General features: G+C 59.0%; 3 protein-coding genes across 7 annotated transcripts in view; 1 reads left to right on the top strand and 2 right to left on the bottom strand.

Moving 5' to 3' along the window:
• Positions 1–145: 145 nt before the first annotated feature.
• On the bottom strand, positions 146–1,377 carry DNAJC30 (DnaJ heat shock protein family (Hsp40) member C30; the record flags this gene model as incomplete). The annotated part of the gene is made up of 2 exons (XM_080380584.1): positions 146–384; positions 471–1,377. One exon carries the CDS (start codon positions 1,375–1,377, stop codon positions 745–747), a length of 633 nt encoding a protein of 210 aa, XP_080236710.1. The 3' UTR covers positions 146–384; positions 471–744.
• Positions 792–6,836, top strand: BUD23 (BUD23 rRNA methyltransferase and ribosome maturation factor). 4 transcript variants are annotated; one of them, XM_080380537.1, is made up of 13 exons: positions 1,337–1,468; positions 1,586–1,624; positions 1,707–1,744; positions 1,967–2,062; positions 2,266–2,348; positions 2,446–2,542; positions 3,359–3,455; positions 3,819–3,869; positions 4,463–4,548; positions 4,758–4,803; positions 5,126–5,187; positions 6,212–6,301; positions 6,453–6,836. In XM_080380537.1, exons 1-13 carry the CDS (start codon positions 1,460–1,462, stop codon positions 6,505–6,507), a joined length of 849 nt encoding a protein of 282 aa, XP_080236663.1. In that variant the 5' UTR covers positions 1,337–1,459; the 3' UTR covers positions 6,508–6,836. The 4 variants fall into 4 exon arrangements, with proteins under 4 accessions (XP_080236665.1, XP_080236663.1, XP_080236662.1 ...); XM_080380536.1 differs by lacking the exon at positions 1,337–1,468 and having other exon boundaries at positions 1,540–1,624; XM_080380539.1 differs by lacking the exons at positions 1,337–1,468; positions 1,586–1,624; positions 1,707–1,744 and adding an exon at positions 792–918.
• Positions 6,837–7,152: 316 nt separating this feature from the next.
• The window catches only part of STX1A (syntaxin 1A), an 88,035-nt gene continuing 79,570 nt past the window's right edge, over positions 7,153–15,617 (bottom strand). Inside the window, exons 7-10 of one of the 2 annotated variants that reach the window (XM_080380516.1) lie at positions 13,347–13,420; positions 12,888–13,025; positions 11,078–11,188; positions 7,153–10,451 (exon numbers count right to left, since the gene is read on the bottom strand). In XM_080380516.1, coding sequence (XP_080236642.1) covers positions 10,374–10,451; positions 11,078–11,188; positions 12,888–13,025; positions 13,347–13,420 — 401 coding nt within the window. In that variant the 3' untranslated portion in view covers positions 7,153–10,373. Of the gene's footprint in view, positions 10,452–11,077; positions 11,294–12,887; positions 13,026–13,346; positions 13,421–15,617 lie in introns of both variants that reach the window. The other variant, XR_013927058.1, reaches the window with a different exon arrangement.

Raw genomic sequence — 15,617 nt, 5'->3', positions numbered from 1 at the left:
ACGATGCAGTTTGGAAACAAACACTCCTAACACTCCCCAAAAATGCAGTAACAGGTGTGACAGCACAGAGGTGGCTGGTCTTGAAATAGCAGCAAACTCAGCACTGGTGAGACCATCTCCCACGAACAGACACAGCACACAGACGCCACTGATAGCCATTTAATCTCTGCTGTGGCTTAGAACAGGCACGTGGATCCCACCAAGGTCAAACAGCAGCACCAACGGAAGGTACGCGTCACAGTCCACAAAGCAGAGTCCATGAACTGCATTTACCTGTCAGGCACCGTGTCTGCAGGTCAAACCGGCAGAGGGGGCACACTGCAGCCCCCTGAGCCTCTACACCACATCTGCAAGGTCACACTGGCAGCTGGGGCACACCGCAGCCTGCAGAGCAGAGCCCACATGTGGTATCTGGTGGTCACGAGCTGTCTGCAGGTCGCGCTTGTGGAGGTCACATCACAACCACGTACCATGCCTGTCAGTTGCACTCCATGTTTGATGGTCATGCTGGCAGAGGCCCACAGAGCAGAGCCTGCACACGGAGCCTGCTGCTCACGTACTGTGGCTGAAGGTCACACCAGCAGAAGGGAACTACGGCAGCCTGAGGAGCAAACCCTGCATACAGTGCCTGCCAGCTGCACGGGCACAGGGGACGCCCCGCAGCCAGCTGCCATGCCCACCGATGACTGTCCCACCACAGCGGTGGAGCTGGGTGGCAGCCCTGGTGGCTGCCCGGCCCTGCTGTCACTTGAGGCCGTAGAGGACAGCAAAACCCAGCACGAGGAGGAATCCAACGGAGAGGTCGGAGAGGAGTCGGAAGCGTCCCTGGGCCGCTGCCTCCTCCCGGAGGAGGCGCAGCTTCTCCCGCTGCGCCCGCAGCACCTGCTCCCGCTCCAGCTGCTGCCCGTAGTGCGCTCGGTAGAAGGCGTCGAAGTCGAAGGGCGGGGGAACGGGCCAACGGCGGGCGGTGGCGGGGGGCCGGGGCGGCGGCGCCGGGGCGCGGGGCCGGGGCGGGGGCGGCGGGGCGCCGCGCAGGTCCTCGGCGCTGAGGAGGCCGCGGTCGTACTTACGGCGTAGGGCAGCGCTGCCCAGCACCCGGTAGGCCTCGCTAACGGCGGCGAAGCGGGCGGCGGCGGCAGCGCTGCCGGCATTGCGGTCGGGGTGGTAGCGGAACGACTGCTCGTAGTACGCCGTCTTGATCTGCGCCGCCGTCGCCGTGGCCGGGACCCCCAGCACCTCGTACAGGTCGCGGCGCGCCCGCGGAGCTCCGCCGCCCGTCTGCCCGCCGCGGGACGGCGCCAGGGCGCGGCCGAGCCGCGGGGCCCGGGGGGCGGCGGGCAGGAGGCGCCGCAGGCGGCCCAGCGCGGCCGGCCCCATCACACCGCGCCGCCTCAGCGCCCGCCCGCCGCCATCTCAGGCGCAGGGGGGCGGCGGCGCGGCTCAGTGACGTCACGGCGGCATGGCGGGCGGCGGCGCGGCTCAGTGACGTCACGGCGGCATGGCGGGCGGCGGCGCGGCTCAGTGACGTCACGGCGGCATGGCGGGCGGCGGCGCGGCTCAGTGACGTCACGGCGGCATGGCGGGCAGCGGGCGGCGGCCCGAGCACCGGGGCCCGCCCGAGCTGGTGAGCGCGGGGCGGCGGCGGGTGGGGGGCCCCGGGCCGCGCCGGGCTGCCGGGCCTCACCGCCGCCGCTCTCTCGTTGCAGTTCTACGATGAGGCCGAGGCGCGGAAGTACACGCAGAAGTAGGGCGGGCGGATCGCTGCGGGGCTGCCGGGCCGCGCGGGCGGGGGGGCGGCTCGTCGTGGGGCGGAGGGTGCGGGGTCCTGCCGGGGGGGCGCACCCCGCCGTGTGGCCGCGCTGGAGGCCTCCCACGGGGAGGGGGGCTGACGGTGGGGCCGTCAGGCCTGCCGCGGGGGCGCGGGCGGCCCGCCGCGGGGCTGCAGCCTGCTGGCCGTGCCCCGCAGCTCCCGGGTGGCAGAGATCCAGTCGCAGATGTCGGAGCGGGCTGTGGAGCTGCTGGGACTGCCTGAGGACCGGCCGTGCCTCCTCCTGGATGTGGGGTGAGTGGAGGCCCTGACCTCTGTCAGGGCACGTGGGGCACCTGGGGGCCGGATGGGTGCCGGGGGGCGAGGGGCATCTAGGCCTGGCAGCGCCCATGGCTCTCTGTTGCGGGCTAAAGATCCGTGACGGGCTGCTGGAGTGGTGTGGCTGGGCAGTATCGCCCTCAGACCGGGCTGTGATCCCAGCACTTTCCTCCCTTCAGCTGTGGCTCTGGGCTGAGCGGGGATTACATCTCTGACGAGGGTCACTACTGGATTGGCATGGACATCAGCCCTGCCATGCTGGGTGAGCAGGCCTTCCTCCCCTGTCGCCCTTGTCTCACCTCAGAGGTGGTCCCCAAAGGTGTGGGCTGGTTGCCTGAGCCATGCTCTGTTCTGTGCAGATGTGGCCATGGAGAGGGAGGTGGAAGGAGACCTTCTCCTTGCAGATATGGGTCATGGCATTCCCTTCAGGCCTGGCATGTTTGATGGCTGTATCAGGTAGGTTTGTGTACATAAGTGAGCTCCCTTGATACTCCACATAACTGCATCATCTGTACAGTACGCGTGGTCTGCCTATGGTGTGTAGCAGATGAACGCGACTGTCCTTATCAGTAGTTCTCTTTGCTCCATGCAACTTGACTCCACCTCTCTGGGATAAGCTGCTGAGATTCTGGATAGTTGAAGCAGCTTCCGACAGCTGTTTCCCAATTGATGCTTGTCTTGTTTTGTGCTGGTGAGCGAGGAATTTTATTGAACTAAATAAAATACAAGTGGGGGTATTGTCATTGCCTACTCCGAGGAGGAAAACGGAAAGTATGTCTGTACCATTGCTTAGCTGCAAGGTCAGTCCCTGGATCAAAGGTCTGATAGTTGGTTTTGGGATGAAGAGCTAGGCGAAGGGGACAGCAACACTCTTCTTCTTAGAGAATACTACAGAAAGGTGCTGGGACGGAGCAGGGATTATCTGTTGCTGAACTGAATGCTCTGTTTGGGATTGCTGATAGGCAAAACCTGCGTAGCCATGCAAGGGCCACAGCTAAGCACTTGAATAATTTCAACACCTGGCCTAAAGGGGATGCTTCAGGATTCTTTTGTGCTTGGATAACTACTGTGCCTTGTTGGGCTTTGGCATAGGCTCCAGAGGGGTTCGTGTAACTGCAAAATAGAAGGCAAAGCTACATGGAAAAATGAAATTGTTTCCCTGAAGCCTAACGCATGCCTAGTGCTGGAAGTAAGCTCAAAAGGAGGGAGGCAGAGAGGCTCTGCAGAAGAATCAACGGCTCAGTGTCCCAGGGATCTTGTTTTCTTTCTCAGTATTTCCGCAGTGCAATGGCTTTGTAATGCTGATAAGAAATCGCACAGCCCTCCGAAACGCCTGTATCGATTCTTCTCTACTCTTTATACTGCCTTGGTAAGTGTCATGCTCTCCCAGTGAGGCCTCTGCCTACTTTTACAGTCTCACTGGTGCGTTTTAGCAAGATATTTTAAGTCAGGTATTTACATAAATTCTGCTCTGAAATGGAGGACTGGCAGGAGCACCCATTTCCTATGTCCTTGCCTGCCTGCATGGTGTCTCGTGCTTCTCAGATCCCTGCTGTTACCCCCCGTACCTTGCTGTGCTGTGAAGGAGCTGGCTCTGCAGATTGAGCAGCTCCCCTGGCAGTGTTCTCCAGGAGGCTCTGGGGAGGTGGCTGCTAGTGTCTGGGCTAGGAATTGGGTGACTAGAGGGCCTGCCTGCGCTGAGACACGTTTGTGACTGATTTATTTCCTGTAGGCCCGAGGATCCCGAGCTGTCCTGCAGCTGTACCCTGAGAACTCGGAACAGGTACAGGACATTAGTCAGTGGGGGAGAGGTACAGGCAGAGCCAGGCAGAGAAGTCATTGCTGTTTGAGGCTCTAAATGCATCGTGTTTCTCCATATTGGGTCTGTGTGCCTCTCCTTCCTGCCATCTGTAAAACTCTTCAAGAGCCCAGAAAAATCCTATAAGGAGAGTGCCCTATGCAGTTTCTGTTGCTTCGCAGATTGTCTTGGGTTGAGCCTTAAAATCAAATAAGTTGGCAGGACACGATCTGAATCTGCTGTCCTGGATTTTTCCCCTGTGTGACAGGGTTTGAAGACTGGCCTGCAGTCCTAAGCACTGTACTCCCCAGGGCTGGGAAATCTAGCCCAGTGTCCCTCTTAGAGAGTCTGCTATGCCAATTAACCCAGACTAGACTGAGCAGCCGGGAAAACCAAACAAAGGCAGCGGGCCGGTGTCCGAATGGTACTGCAGAACCAGGAGCTTAGTGCAGAGTTCAAAAGGAGCAGGAATGACCCATCTTTGGCATCTGCAGTTAGCTCTGGTTGAGCCCAGAGGTCTCCTGGGCGTTGCTGGTGGTTGACTGCTAAATAACTTTTGCACGTGCTTCTTTTTCCAGCTGGAGCTCATCACAACCCAAGCCATGAGAGCTGGCTTTACTGGGGGAATGGTGGTAGATTACCCCAACAGTGCCAAAGCCAAGAAGTGAGTTGTGTCTCTTTGTAAGTGTGTGTTTGGGGTGAGGCCTGGGTAGCAGTGATTATTTTTTTTTCAAGCCGTTCTCTCTCCTGTGATACAGTCCTGGACAGAGGATACAGCTTAGGTCTGACTCTGTTATAAACAATCCCAGTTGTGTTTGGGGAGTGGGAATCGCATGGATTCCAGCTTCATGCTCCTTATTCTTGTTCTTTCAGGTTCTTCCTTTGTCTCTTTGTTGGGGCATCTGGCACGTTACCGAAGGTAAGGAGCTCCATGAGGCAGCAGAGTTGCCTTCCTGGCTGCTGGGTCATGTGGAAGCCAGGCAGCTCTGTGTGCAGATGTGACTTCATTTATATGTTTAAACATTTTTTGTGAGTGTCACCAACTCCTGCTGTCCCTGAGATCTGTTTTCTTTTATTTATTATATATTCCAATTAATTATATATTCCAATTACTGGAAGACAAGTTTGTTCCTGCTCCAGTCCTTCCCCTTGCAGCGCCTTGGGTTCCCCTTGATTTAGAAGGAATGACCGTTAGCTGTCTCTCTGCCAGAAGAATGTAACTTCCCAATTTCGCTTTTCAGGGCCTTGGTACTGAGTGTGCTGATGGAGAAGAGATACACCAGGCAAAGTTCACCAATGAGAGGTATCGTGCAGGGGGTGAAGCTGCAAGTTCTCCCCAAACAAGGGGTGTGGGGATATAAGGGCTGGGTGTTGCTGACTGACAACCACAGCACTGCCATGTGAGAAGGGACTGAAGGGAAGGGACTGGGAGGACCCCTGGCAGCCCGGATGGGTACTGCTGTGTTTTATTGAAGGGCCCCAGACACAAGGAACAGTATGGGTTAATTGGAGGGTTTGTTGTGGCATCATGGGGCTGTTGTTGTTGCATAGTGGAGAGATGGGAGGGGCAAGTTTTACAATTCTGGTGATACCAAACATGGCTTTTTTTGTTGAGGAGCTAGGCTTCTGTGTCTGAAGCCTGGTATTCCCTTTCTTCTGCTGTCAAATTCTTTGCTTACCTCTGCTTAGCTGTGGCCTGGGAGGTTTCTCCTGCTGGCCAGGTCTCCTCCCATGGTAGCGGTGCAGGGAAGATCCCCTCTTGCAGCCAGTGGGAGAGACGGAGAACAAAAATCAGAGGAAAGTCGTCATGGCTGCCAGAAGCTTGTGGCTGCCATGTTTTCCTGCCTCTTACACTGCTGTTCTCTGCTTATTTACTCCAGAGGGTACCTGGTCTTGGAGGGCAATAGCAGAACTGGCAACTTGTTGGGAAGCCAGAGGCTTTGTCTACTTTGTTCAGAGTAGAGCAGATGAGGGGAAGGTGGTTGTGCTTGAGCCCATAATTCCCCTCGAGATCCCAGAGCCCAGCATGCTGCTGGTGTCAGATGTGACACAGGGGAGTGCTGACCTGCCGCAGCCTGTGCAGGGTAGGTATTCCTCAGGTCAGAGCTGGGGCTGGAAGCAGCCTCCTCCCCCACTGCACCTGGAGTTGGACTGTTTGGCCACCTACCCCAGTGCTGGCTGAGCTTTCATCCCAGGAGTGGTGGGAGGGGTACTCGCTAGTTGTATGAGGCAGAGGGCATGCCCCGTTCTGGGTGGCAGTCCTCCAAGGAGGAAAACCGCCCCCTGCACCTCAGTTCCTCTCCAGCTGCTGTCTGCTTTCTCTGTAGGACACGGTTCAGAAACACCAAGGGCAAGTCTGTGAAGAAAAGCCGGGACTGGATCCTTGAAAAGAAAGAGCGTAGACGACGACAGGGCAAGTAAGTTCAGCTGGATCCTGCTTCAGCTGAGGCTGACTGTGCTGGTCTGGCCTGCTGTCACCTGTTCATACTCCTGCCACAAACCCACTTCCCTTTCCCTCCCGGAATGACCTGTAGATTGTGCTTAGTTGCTCTCTGCTTTTCTCCACAGGGAAGTGCGAGCAGACACAAAATACACAGGTCGAAAGCGCCGCCCTCGCTTCTGAATTGCTCTGGACACTGCTGACATGGAAGATGGTGTGTTGGTCCCTCCAGTGAGCCTCCCATGGATGGCACAGATGGGCATCCCAGGCCTGGGACTTGCTGGGACAGGTCATGGTGGCTCTTGGAGCTGTAAACTGGCTCAGGTGCTGCCCAACAGCCAACTAAAGTTTCTAGCCCTGTTTTTCTGGTGAAGGTTGAGTGGCAGACAGTGCTCTGGCCTTTTGGTGTCTACAATACCATTGCTTATATTCCTGAGAGTGCAGTGAGCCATCTGGAGCTCCAGGTGAGCTAGAACATTACATCCAGCCTCCTCACTAAACAGTTAACGAGTCAGGAGTGTTGCTGGTCTCCTGTGTCCTGCCCTCAGTGCAGGGGAGTACTGAGGTGGGAATGCAGCATCTAGTTCCCTGCCAGCTTGCCCTCTGTCTGCAGGCAGGGAGTCGGGCAGTATAAGGGTGCATATCCCGTGAGGGCAAATCTTGCCCCTGGCAGAAGTGTTTTTCCTGTGGCGATTGCGCCTGTGGGTGCTTTCCGTCAGGCCCACCATGTCTGCTTTAGTGCTCCCAGGGTGCTGGGGCTGTCCGCACCCCAGCACTTGCTCCCCACCAACCTCCCTTCCCCTGAAACAGAGAAGTGCCAGCCAGAGCTTTACAGTTACAAATGTTTATTCTACATAAAAATTCCACAAAATGGGAAGCTGTCTGCACCCAAAGCTTTGGGAGAAGAAAGGGTGGCTAGCAGGGAGGGAAAGGGTGAAGGAGAAAAGAGGCAACATATAGTGTCATCCAGTCCAGTGAGACAGAGCAAGCCAGGGTCAAGATCCACATAGAAAACAAGGACACTTAGCTCACAGTACAGCAACAGTACAACTCCACGGGGGGCTCGGAAAGCCTTCAAGTACATTAATTACAAAAAAAACCAATCCCCAGTTTGAGTGCAAGCTGTGCGTGCCCCACACTGCTCATGAAAATACTGCATCGACACAATCCTGGTGCTGGGAGGGCAGGTGGCACTTGGAACAGAGGTGGTGTAACCCAAAAGGACAAGTGGTCTGAGGTTGGGAGCTGGAAAGAAAAAGTGGAATGTCTCCGCAAAGCACAACCACACTGTTGGTGATTTGGTCTGTACATGCAACGACGGGTAGGTAAAAAGGAACGGAACGGGGCTTCCCGTAGTGCAGGGGTAATTATTGCACCAAAACACCCTCCCCTCACAGCGAGGACAGTGTGAGCCTGCCTGTGTGGCACCAAAAGCGGCCTGCTCCTCTGCTTCCCTCGTGTCAGAGCCTGGCACCACCGCTGCCTGCAGGGTCTCAGCAATGTGCCAGTAGCAGAATCGCTAACTGTGGCCCCATCCAGCTCCCGCTGCTGGGGTGCTGCTGGCAACGGTGGTACCAACAAGGAAGGAGCAAGTGCCAGAATTCCCCCCAGTGCTGTTCTTGGCCTTGTGCCTTGACTGGGGTGGGCCATAGCCCTGATGTCACGTGAGCTTGTGCCACAAAAGCCGCTGCGTGGAAGAAGAGTTGCCTTGTGCTAGCGGTGGGCGTTGCTGCAGGGTGAGAGCCTGAGAGGAGCTTTTTTTGCCTGCCTGCCCAGGAGCAGCCCGGCCAGCAGCGTTATTGCTTCCCGGAGGGGGCCTAGTGCTCTTGCTGGCTGAGCAGAGCAGAGCGCAGGTTGTGGTGGCAGGGAGCTGCCTGGGGACCGAGCAGTGACCACTCGTGCCATCACCTCCAGCTCCCTGTCTTGGATTCAGACACCACCGAGCAAGGACCCTGCCCATGCCTGCCTCCTGCCCCGGAAAGGGGGAGCCAGAGCCGGCCTGCCCCTGCTTGCAGGGGTCCCAGTGCCCCAAGCCCTTTTGCACACGCAGGCTGCAGTGCTGTAGCTCGCATCACTTGTGGGACTGTGAAAGAAGGGGGCTCCAGTCTTGGATGTTCCCGTGGCTGGACCCACTGGGGACTTGGGCTCAGCAGGGCAGGGGACTGGGCTGGACACGCTTCCCAAGGGCAGCTGAATTCAACTGGGGCTGTAGTGTGGGACCTTTGGTGACAATGGCAAGGAAAGAGCCACGTCTGTGTTGCTGCACCCAGGGAAGGCAGCACTGTGTCTTGGCTACAGCTCGCAGCCTTTCACCTCACACCCATGGGCACCACACACAGGGCCAGCGCCCGTGCTACAGCAACCAGCCAGGGTGGAGGAGCACAGGGCTGGAGCAGCACTGGCCTCTCTACGCTGGAAGCAGGGATGTGACATGCCTGCAGCTGGAGTACTCTGCCATCAAGTGCCTTTTTCTGTAACCAGCATCTGGGCTTGTGTCCAGCCCCTATCCGAGTGTGTGGCTGTGAGCTTGGCTCCAGGTGACTACCCTGCTCTGGGTTCCTCTGTGGTGCCTTGGCATGTGCCTGGGCCAGCTGGAGCCCTTGGAGTCTCTGGAAGAATGTGAAGGCAGCACCTTGCCTCCGACCCAAGGGAAATGGACAGTGGCAACACAGGGTTCCTCCAAGCTGCCAGCAGGCTCAGGCCACACCACAGTAGCTGCACCCGTGTAGCGGGTGCAGCAGAGGGCATGAGGCATCCAACCGCTCCCACAGTACCACACCAAGTGCAGCTGCTTCACTGGATGGCCCAGGGGATAAGCAGGCAGAAGGGCAGTGTGCCAGGGGGAGGTGGCAGAGGGGCAGGCAGACATTGAAAGGTGAAGACATGAAAGGGGCAATCAGGCACTGCCCTGTTCAGGAGCTGGTAGGATAGAGGAGGAAAGCTGCTGCTCCTAGCTTGTGGGGGGTGGGGTGGGGGCTGAATGCAGCAGGGGCTGCTCCTGGGACCACAACAGGAGAAAGTCCAGCTGCCTCCAACCCCCAGCCACGGGTGCCAATATTGAGGAGTGAGGCTGGACGCAGTCCTCCCAGGCAAGCACTGTTGGCATCAGAGCCAGCCCCAAACCTCAACAGCCAGAGCCCAGGCCTGGGGGCAGCAGCAGCCAGGGCCACCATGTGCTAGGGCTGAGAACAGAACCGTGAGGCTTTGGTGCAGGGTGAGCGGCCAGTGAAACACACTGGCCTTAAAGTACCTGTGCCATCCTTCCCTGCTGGGCCAGCACAGTTCCCTATGTGGCCTGTCCCCATCCCCAAACAACTGTGGTGGCCCCATGCAGCAGCTCCTCATCCCACACTGCTCCATTAGGCATCCACTGCCAGCAGCAGCATGTCCAGCCCCTGTCACCCACATCTGGGCGAGGGCTTGCCTAGGGAGGGGGCAGCCCTGCCATCAGCAGAGCAGCAGGGACAGAGCCCTGAAGCTGGCAGGAACAGGGGGAGACTGGGCCTGGCAGAGCACACCCCTGGGGAAGGGCCCCGTGAGAGAAGCAGCCCAAGGAAAGCTGTTTGCAAGCACAGATGCAGGTGACAGACATGAGAGCTCTGGCTGGAGGTGATGGGGAAGCTGGGGGATGTAACCGGGCACTGTGCTCCCAAGGACCCCTAACACCCTTCGTCCATCCCTCCTCATCCTCGGCTGTCACTAACACAGGCTGCCCAGCACAGAAGGAGCAGCAGTGCCCAAGGGCACCTCTGTCCCCACCTGGTCCCAGCCAGCCACCCAGGCTGGAACAGTGATGAGAGCTCAGGTTCCCCTGCCCTGGGTCCCCTTTGTGCCCATCACCGTCCCCTGCACCCTGCCCGCGCCCCGGGGCCGGCGCTCCCTCCACACAGACGCACCGCACCGCACACACAGCGTCACAAACAACCATGCATTAGAAACTGAAATGCTGCTGGGAGGCTCCGGGGCTGCGTGGTTCGCTCCGGCGTGGCTGCGGCCCCATGGCACGCGTGGCTCCATCCACTGCACACGAACAGTCCCGTGGGGTGAGTCTAGCCGAAAATGCCGCCGAAGGTGGAGGCAATGACAATACCCAGGATCACACAGCAGATTATGATCATGATCTTCTTCTGCTCAGGTGTCCCAACATCGGCAGGGAGAGAGGGGAGAAGGGACCGTGAGTGTTGGGGCAGGCTGGCCTCGAGAGCAGGGGGCTGTGACCTGCCCTGGTCCTGTCTGCCTGTGACAGGCTCTGAGCAGCACCCTGGGAGCCACAGGAGGTCCAGTCCAGCAGCCCTGACGCCAGGATGGGCACCCCAGCTCTGCTTCAGCCCTGGGCTGCCAGAGCTGCACTGGTGGCCCACAGGTCCCTGAGCTGACAAGCTGGTATGGGACCAGGTATGGGAACTGGGACAGGCAGCTGGCACAGTGCTCAGCGTCAGAGCTGAACCATGCCTTTTCTCTACTTTTTTTTGGCAAGGGACATGGCTCTCACAGCAGGCCTGGCCCACGGGATCCACCCTGTCCCTTGACCTCCCTGACAAGCAGCACCCCTGCCCTACCATTTGTCATCGGTGCTCACGCAGCGTGAGCCAGGGAGCTCTGCATCAGCTGGTGCCACCAGCAGGACCTGCACTGCACCCGGTGGTGTGGGGTAAAGCAGTGCCCAGGCACCCGTGAAGGGGCGCCAGGCAGGGTCTGACCCCAGGATGGAGTCAGCAGGGGAGGACAGGCCCCAGCCAGTGCCATGACTCACCCGTCTGGCTTTGCTCTGGTACTTCACTGCTTTTTTGGTGTCAGACACAGCCCGCTCCACGTAGTCAACCGAGTGCTCCACATTGTACTCGATGCGGTCAATCATCTCACCCTGCAGAGCGGGGACAGAGCCCACGTGCCCATGCATGTGCAGACATGAGCTCCTTCCTGCTCTGCTGCTCCTCTGCACACGTGGAGGTCACCCTGCCCAGCAGCCCTGCACAGGAGAGAGAGGGACTGTCAGCTGCCTGCAGGCAGAGGATGCCCCAGGGTGGAGAATCCAGACTGAAGGCTCTGTCCCAGAGGGCTGAGACCTCTGCACATCCCAGCAGGGAGGTAAGCAAGGGTGAGGGTCAAAGGAGTTCCCCAGCCTGGTCCTGGCCTGGTGGCCACCCTGTCTGGTACCTCGGGTGACATCAAAGCTGCAACAGGATCTACACTGACACCATGCTGCATGCTGCCGAAACCAGAGGCATGGCAGGGGAGCAAGGACCACACCAGCACCGCCACAGGGGATGCTCACAAAACCACATACATGCAGGGGCAACCACTCTGATCCACACAAGTGCCCTGGCTGAGAGCAGAGAGCCCCAGAGTGAGGCTGGTGAGACCGGACTGCAAGGAGTCCTGCCCTGCTCTGCCCCCCACAGCTCATGGGGACATGGTCCCCTAGCCTGTCCTCCTCCTTTGTCCCCATCCTGACTGCACAGGGAAGCAGCCAGGTCCAGCTGGAGACAGAGCCTGACAGTTCATGTGACCGACAGGGTCAGCAGGGGTGGGCAACTTGAAGCCCAATACCTCCCTGCACAGCCCAGAAGGAATCGGGGCTGCAGAGCCAGGGGTCACGGCCAGCACCTCTGCAACGCTCATTTCTCAGCCTAATGCTGGAAAGCACGGGGATGATGAGTCTTGCAAGCCCAGGGGTGCTCTGTTGTTACCATCTCAAGCACTGACACCAGCACCCCGCCAGGCTCCCTGCTGCTCCCTGCCTTGCCTCAAGCTGCTGCTTCTCCTTCCCACCTGTGCCATGCCTGGGGTGGAGCAGGCAGCTGCCAGCACTGCTGCCAGCCTGGCACCCCTCTGCTCCCGGTGCCAGCAGCTCGGAGCCTTCCACCCCGCAGGGCAATGCAGGGTGCTGGCACAGTCTAGGCCCTTAGACCAGGGTCTAGAGTCCCCCACATCTGTCCCCCAAGGCAGGCAGGATGAGGCACCAACGCTGCCATGCTGCGTCCACCCTTGCCCGCCTGCCATGGGCAGGCCCTTGTGCCACGCGAGAGCCAGACATGCAGGGTGCAGCCATGCAGAGCGGAGCATGCAGCACTGGAGGGGGCTCGGCGGGGCTTTACCTGCCACTGATGTCTCCTCAGGCCGTGGCAGCATGGCGGGCAAGAAGTGGGGTGAGCAGAGACACTGGAGCATGTGCCTGGCTGTGGGCCCAGGCACCGTGGGCTGGGCACAGCCAGGGGCAGCCTGGCAGGACCACCAAGGCTGGCAGCACCCTGAGCTCACCTGGCAGGGCCCGGTGCTCCGTGGGAGACTGAGAAATCTCCACCTGCGTGGCAGCCACCAACTGCCCTTCTCCAGAGCCCATCACCGAACCTCCCGCCCTGGGCACACAGCAGCCCCTGGCTCTTTGGCACAGAGCGGGTGGCTCCAGCCCTGGGGAGCCCAGCTCAGCCCCGGTGGGGGCTGCATCAGTTCCAAATGCAGTTTTTCCCCTCAGCACCCATCCAGGCTGGGGACCACCAGCAGCTCCATCACCTTCCAACCTCCCCACACGAGCCAGCCACCGGGCTGCAGTGTCTCCCTACCTGGCTCTCCACCAGCATGGCCATGTCCATGAACATGTCATGCAGCTCTCGGATGCTGTTCTCCAGTTTGATGATCTCACTGTGCCGTGTCTCAATCTCATTCAGTGCTTGCTTGGTGATGTTTGAATCCATAATGATCTGCAAGAAGACAGAGCCACTGAGCAGCATGCTCAGCCCCTCAGATGCTGGGCTTAGGGGCACCAAGAGAGGAAGAGCAGAAGCCCCAGAGCACCTCCAGCCAGGCAGTTGTTTGCAGTAAACCCCACCCCATCCTTCAGCCAGGACACGGCCCCTGCTTAGGCAGCACCCTCAGGCCAGACCTGAGCACCCACGTCCCACCTCCTGCGTGGGCTGTGCTCATCACTCCTGTACTGGGGCCACTGTGGCAGTACATCCACCAGGCAACCCCCACCCCAGGACGAGGGGGTTGGTTTGGCTTTAGCCTGTGCTGGTGCTTACCCCGGAGGAGAAGATGGCTGGGTTGCCACTCTCGAGCATGTCCTCCAGCTCCTCACTGGTGGTAGTCCTGCCAGCTGCAAGTGAGACAACATGGGTCAGCCATGAGCCCCCTGACCCAGCTACGGGTCCTGCAGCCCTACTGCAAGGCTCTGCTGGCTCCATGGCATCTCCCAAGGGTAGAACGGATCAAAGCTTCCAACCCCAAGAGCATGCTGTAGTGAGGGGCTGCAATCTCGCAGCCTGGCTCCGTACCAGATTTGTGACCCCTCTTTTTAAGGGAGTCAAACTGCCAGCTTGGCCCAGCTCACCCAGGCCTGTCTGTCCCTCCTGGTCAAGCTGCCCATTCCTGCAGGGCAGGGAGTGGTGCCAAAGGCCCGACAGCCACCAGCACCCGGTTGGCAGGCTGTGAAGGAGGAGGGATGGAGAGCAGCAAGCCACGAGCAGGGATGCTCTTGGCAAGCCCCATCCCGGGCCAGATCAAGGCCATGAGGACACTGGTCTCAGCAGGGCTCACTGGCCTGGCAGCCGCAGTTGCTGGGCTGCCTGAGTTTTAGCCCTGCAGCTGCATAACAGGAACCAGGCTCCATCCTTCCCCCTGTGTCACAACCCCCCTCCTTGGTCCCAGGGTGGTACCTTCAGCCCCACAGCTCCTTTGGGAGCAATTCACCTATTGTGCGTGGTTGCTTTCCCCTCTCCATGGACATACTCTGCGCTGCTACAGAGGCGAAAGATATTAATCACTCTGTGGGTTACACTGATCCTCCACCATTAATTATAGCATATTCTTCAGGCTAACAGCCAGGCAGGACCTGTGAAATTACAGCGCTAAACAGAGATGCCAGCGTCAGACAGGCTTTTCCTGGGGCTGCCCAGTGGAGTGGGAAGGGTGAGCAGGCTGCCTGCAGAGATGGCAGGAGACATCCCACTGGTGTGATGAGGAGCGACTGCGGGCGGACAGGCAGGAGCAGCTAACACAATTTTACCAAGCCTGACAAACCCAACCCCAGCAGAAAGCCAGGCAGGGAAGTGTACAGTGCTCCCCCGTGACACCCTGCCTGCAGGCTCTGGCAATGGCATCAAAAGGGGGAGAACATCCTCCAGGGTAAGTCCAGGGCACCTCTGAACGGGGAGATGGAGGAGACACGGTAAAGCACAGGGACAGTCCACAGGACAGTGCTCCCTACTTCCAGCAGTGCCACACCAGGGGCTCAGACCAGGGAGGTGCGTGAAACCTTGAGCCCAGTCCAGACCTTCACCACAAGTGCGTCAGTGCTCCAGGGAGCACCGCAGGGGGCCCTACCTTACCTGGCCACCACCCTACAGGCTTGGTGTGTGCTCCTACCCTGCCTGGGGAGTTCCTCCAACAAGGACACCTCCACAAGTCATTACACATCTTCACACGGTCCTGTAATCCCCGGTACCAGCACAGATTGGGGGAGGGATGGATGGACGGACAGACGGATGGACAGATGGATAGAGAACAGCTCTGAGGAGAAGAACTGGAGGATACTGGTGGGTGACATCAGCTGGCAATGTGCACTTCCAACCCAGAAACCAAGTGTCTCCTGGACCGCATCACCAGCAGTGTGGCCAGCAGCTCAAGGGGGGGGACGCTCCTCCTCTGCTCCACTCTCCTGAGACACACCCCCCTGGAACGCTGTGTCCAGTTCTGGGGTCCCCAGCACAAGGCAATGGTTTTAAGCCTAACAAGGGTGGGGTTAGGCTGGACATAAGGAAGAAATGTTGCACCATGAGGGTGGCGGGACAATGGCACAGGCTGCCCAGAGCGGCTGTGGGTGCCCCATCCCTGGCAGGGTTCAGGGCCAGGTTGGACGGGGCTTTGAGGAACCTGGGCTGGTGGGAGATGTTCCTGCCCACAGCAGGGGGGTTGGACTGGACGATCTTTGAAGCTCTCTTCCAACTCAAACCACTCTACGCGTCCATGACCCTGTGACATGACTAAAATAAAGATCCAAAGTCCCAGGAGACAGGACTAGAGGCAAGCTATCATCTTGAATGTAGACCTGAGCCCACCCCTGGAACAAAGGCACAGTCAAGGCCTTTGTCTAAAGAACCTAAAGGAACCTCAGAAGCATGGCTCAGCTACGGGCTGGGTGGCCCAGGCCTGATCTTGCACAGCCCCTGGACCCATGGAGAGAGGTAGAAGTCCTGTGTGAGGCTGGTCTAGACAACTAACACCTGTTAGTGCACCCAAAGCCCTGAGAAGCTTCTGGTTTGCAGCAAGAGAACAACCTGACCGGTCTGCACCCC

This window comes from Falco punctatus (genome assembly GCF_963210335.1).
Source record: "Falco punctatus genome assembly, chromosome: 1".
Lineage (NCBI taxonomy): Eukaryota > Metazoa > Chordata > Aves > Falconiformes > Falconidae > Falco > Falco punctatus.
This window is presented reverse-complemented; position numbering and strand designations above follow the sequence as displayed.

Bases quoted from the DNA above. Each gene is read 5' to 3' on its own strand.
- BUD23 (XM_080380537.1), top strand. The intron at 3,456-3,818 runs GTAAGTGTCATG...TATTTCCTGTAG, and splicing joins CTACTCTTTATACTGCCTTG to GCCCGAGGATCCCGAGCTGT. The intron at 6,302-6,452 runs GTAAGTTCAGCT...TTTTCTCCACAG, and splicing joins CGTAGACGACGACAGGGCAA to GGAAGTGCGAGCAGACACAA.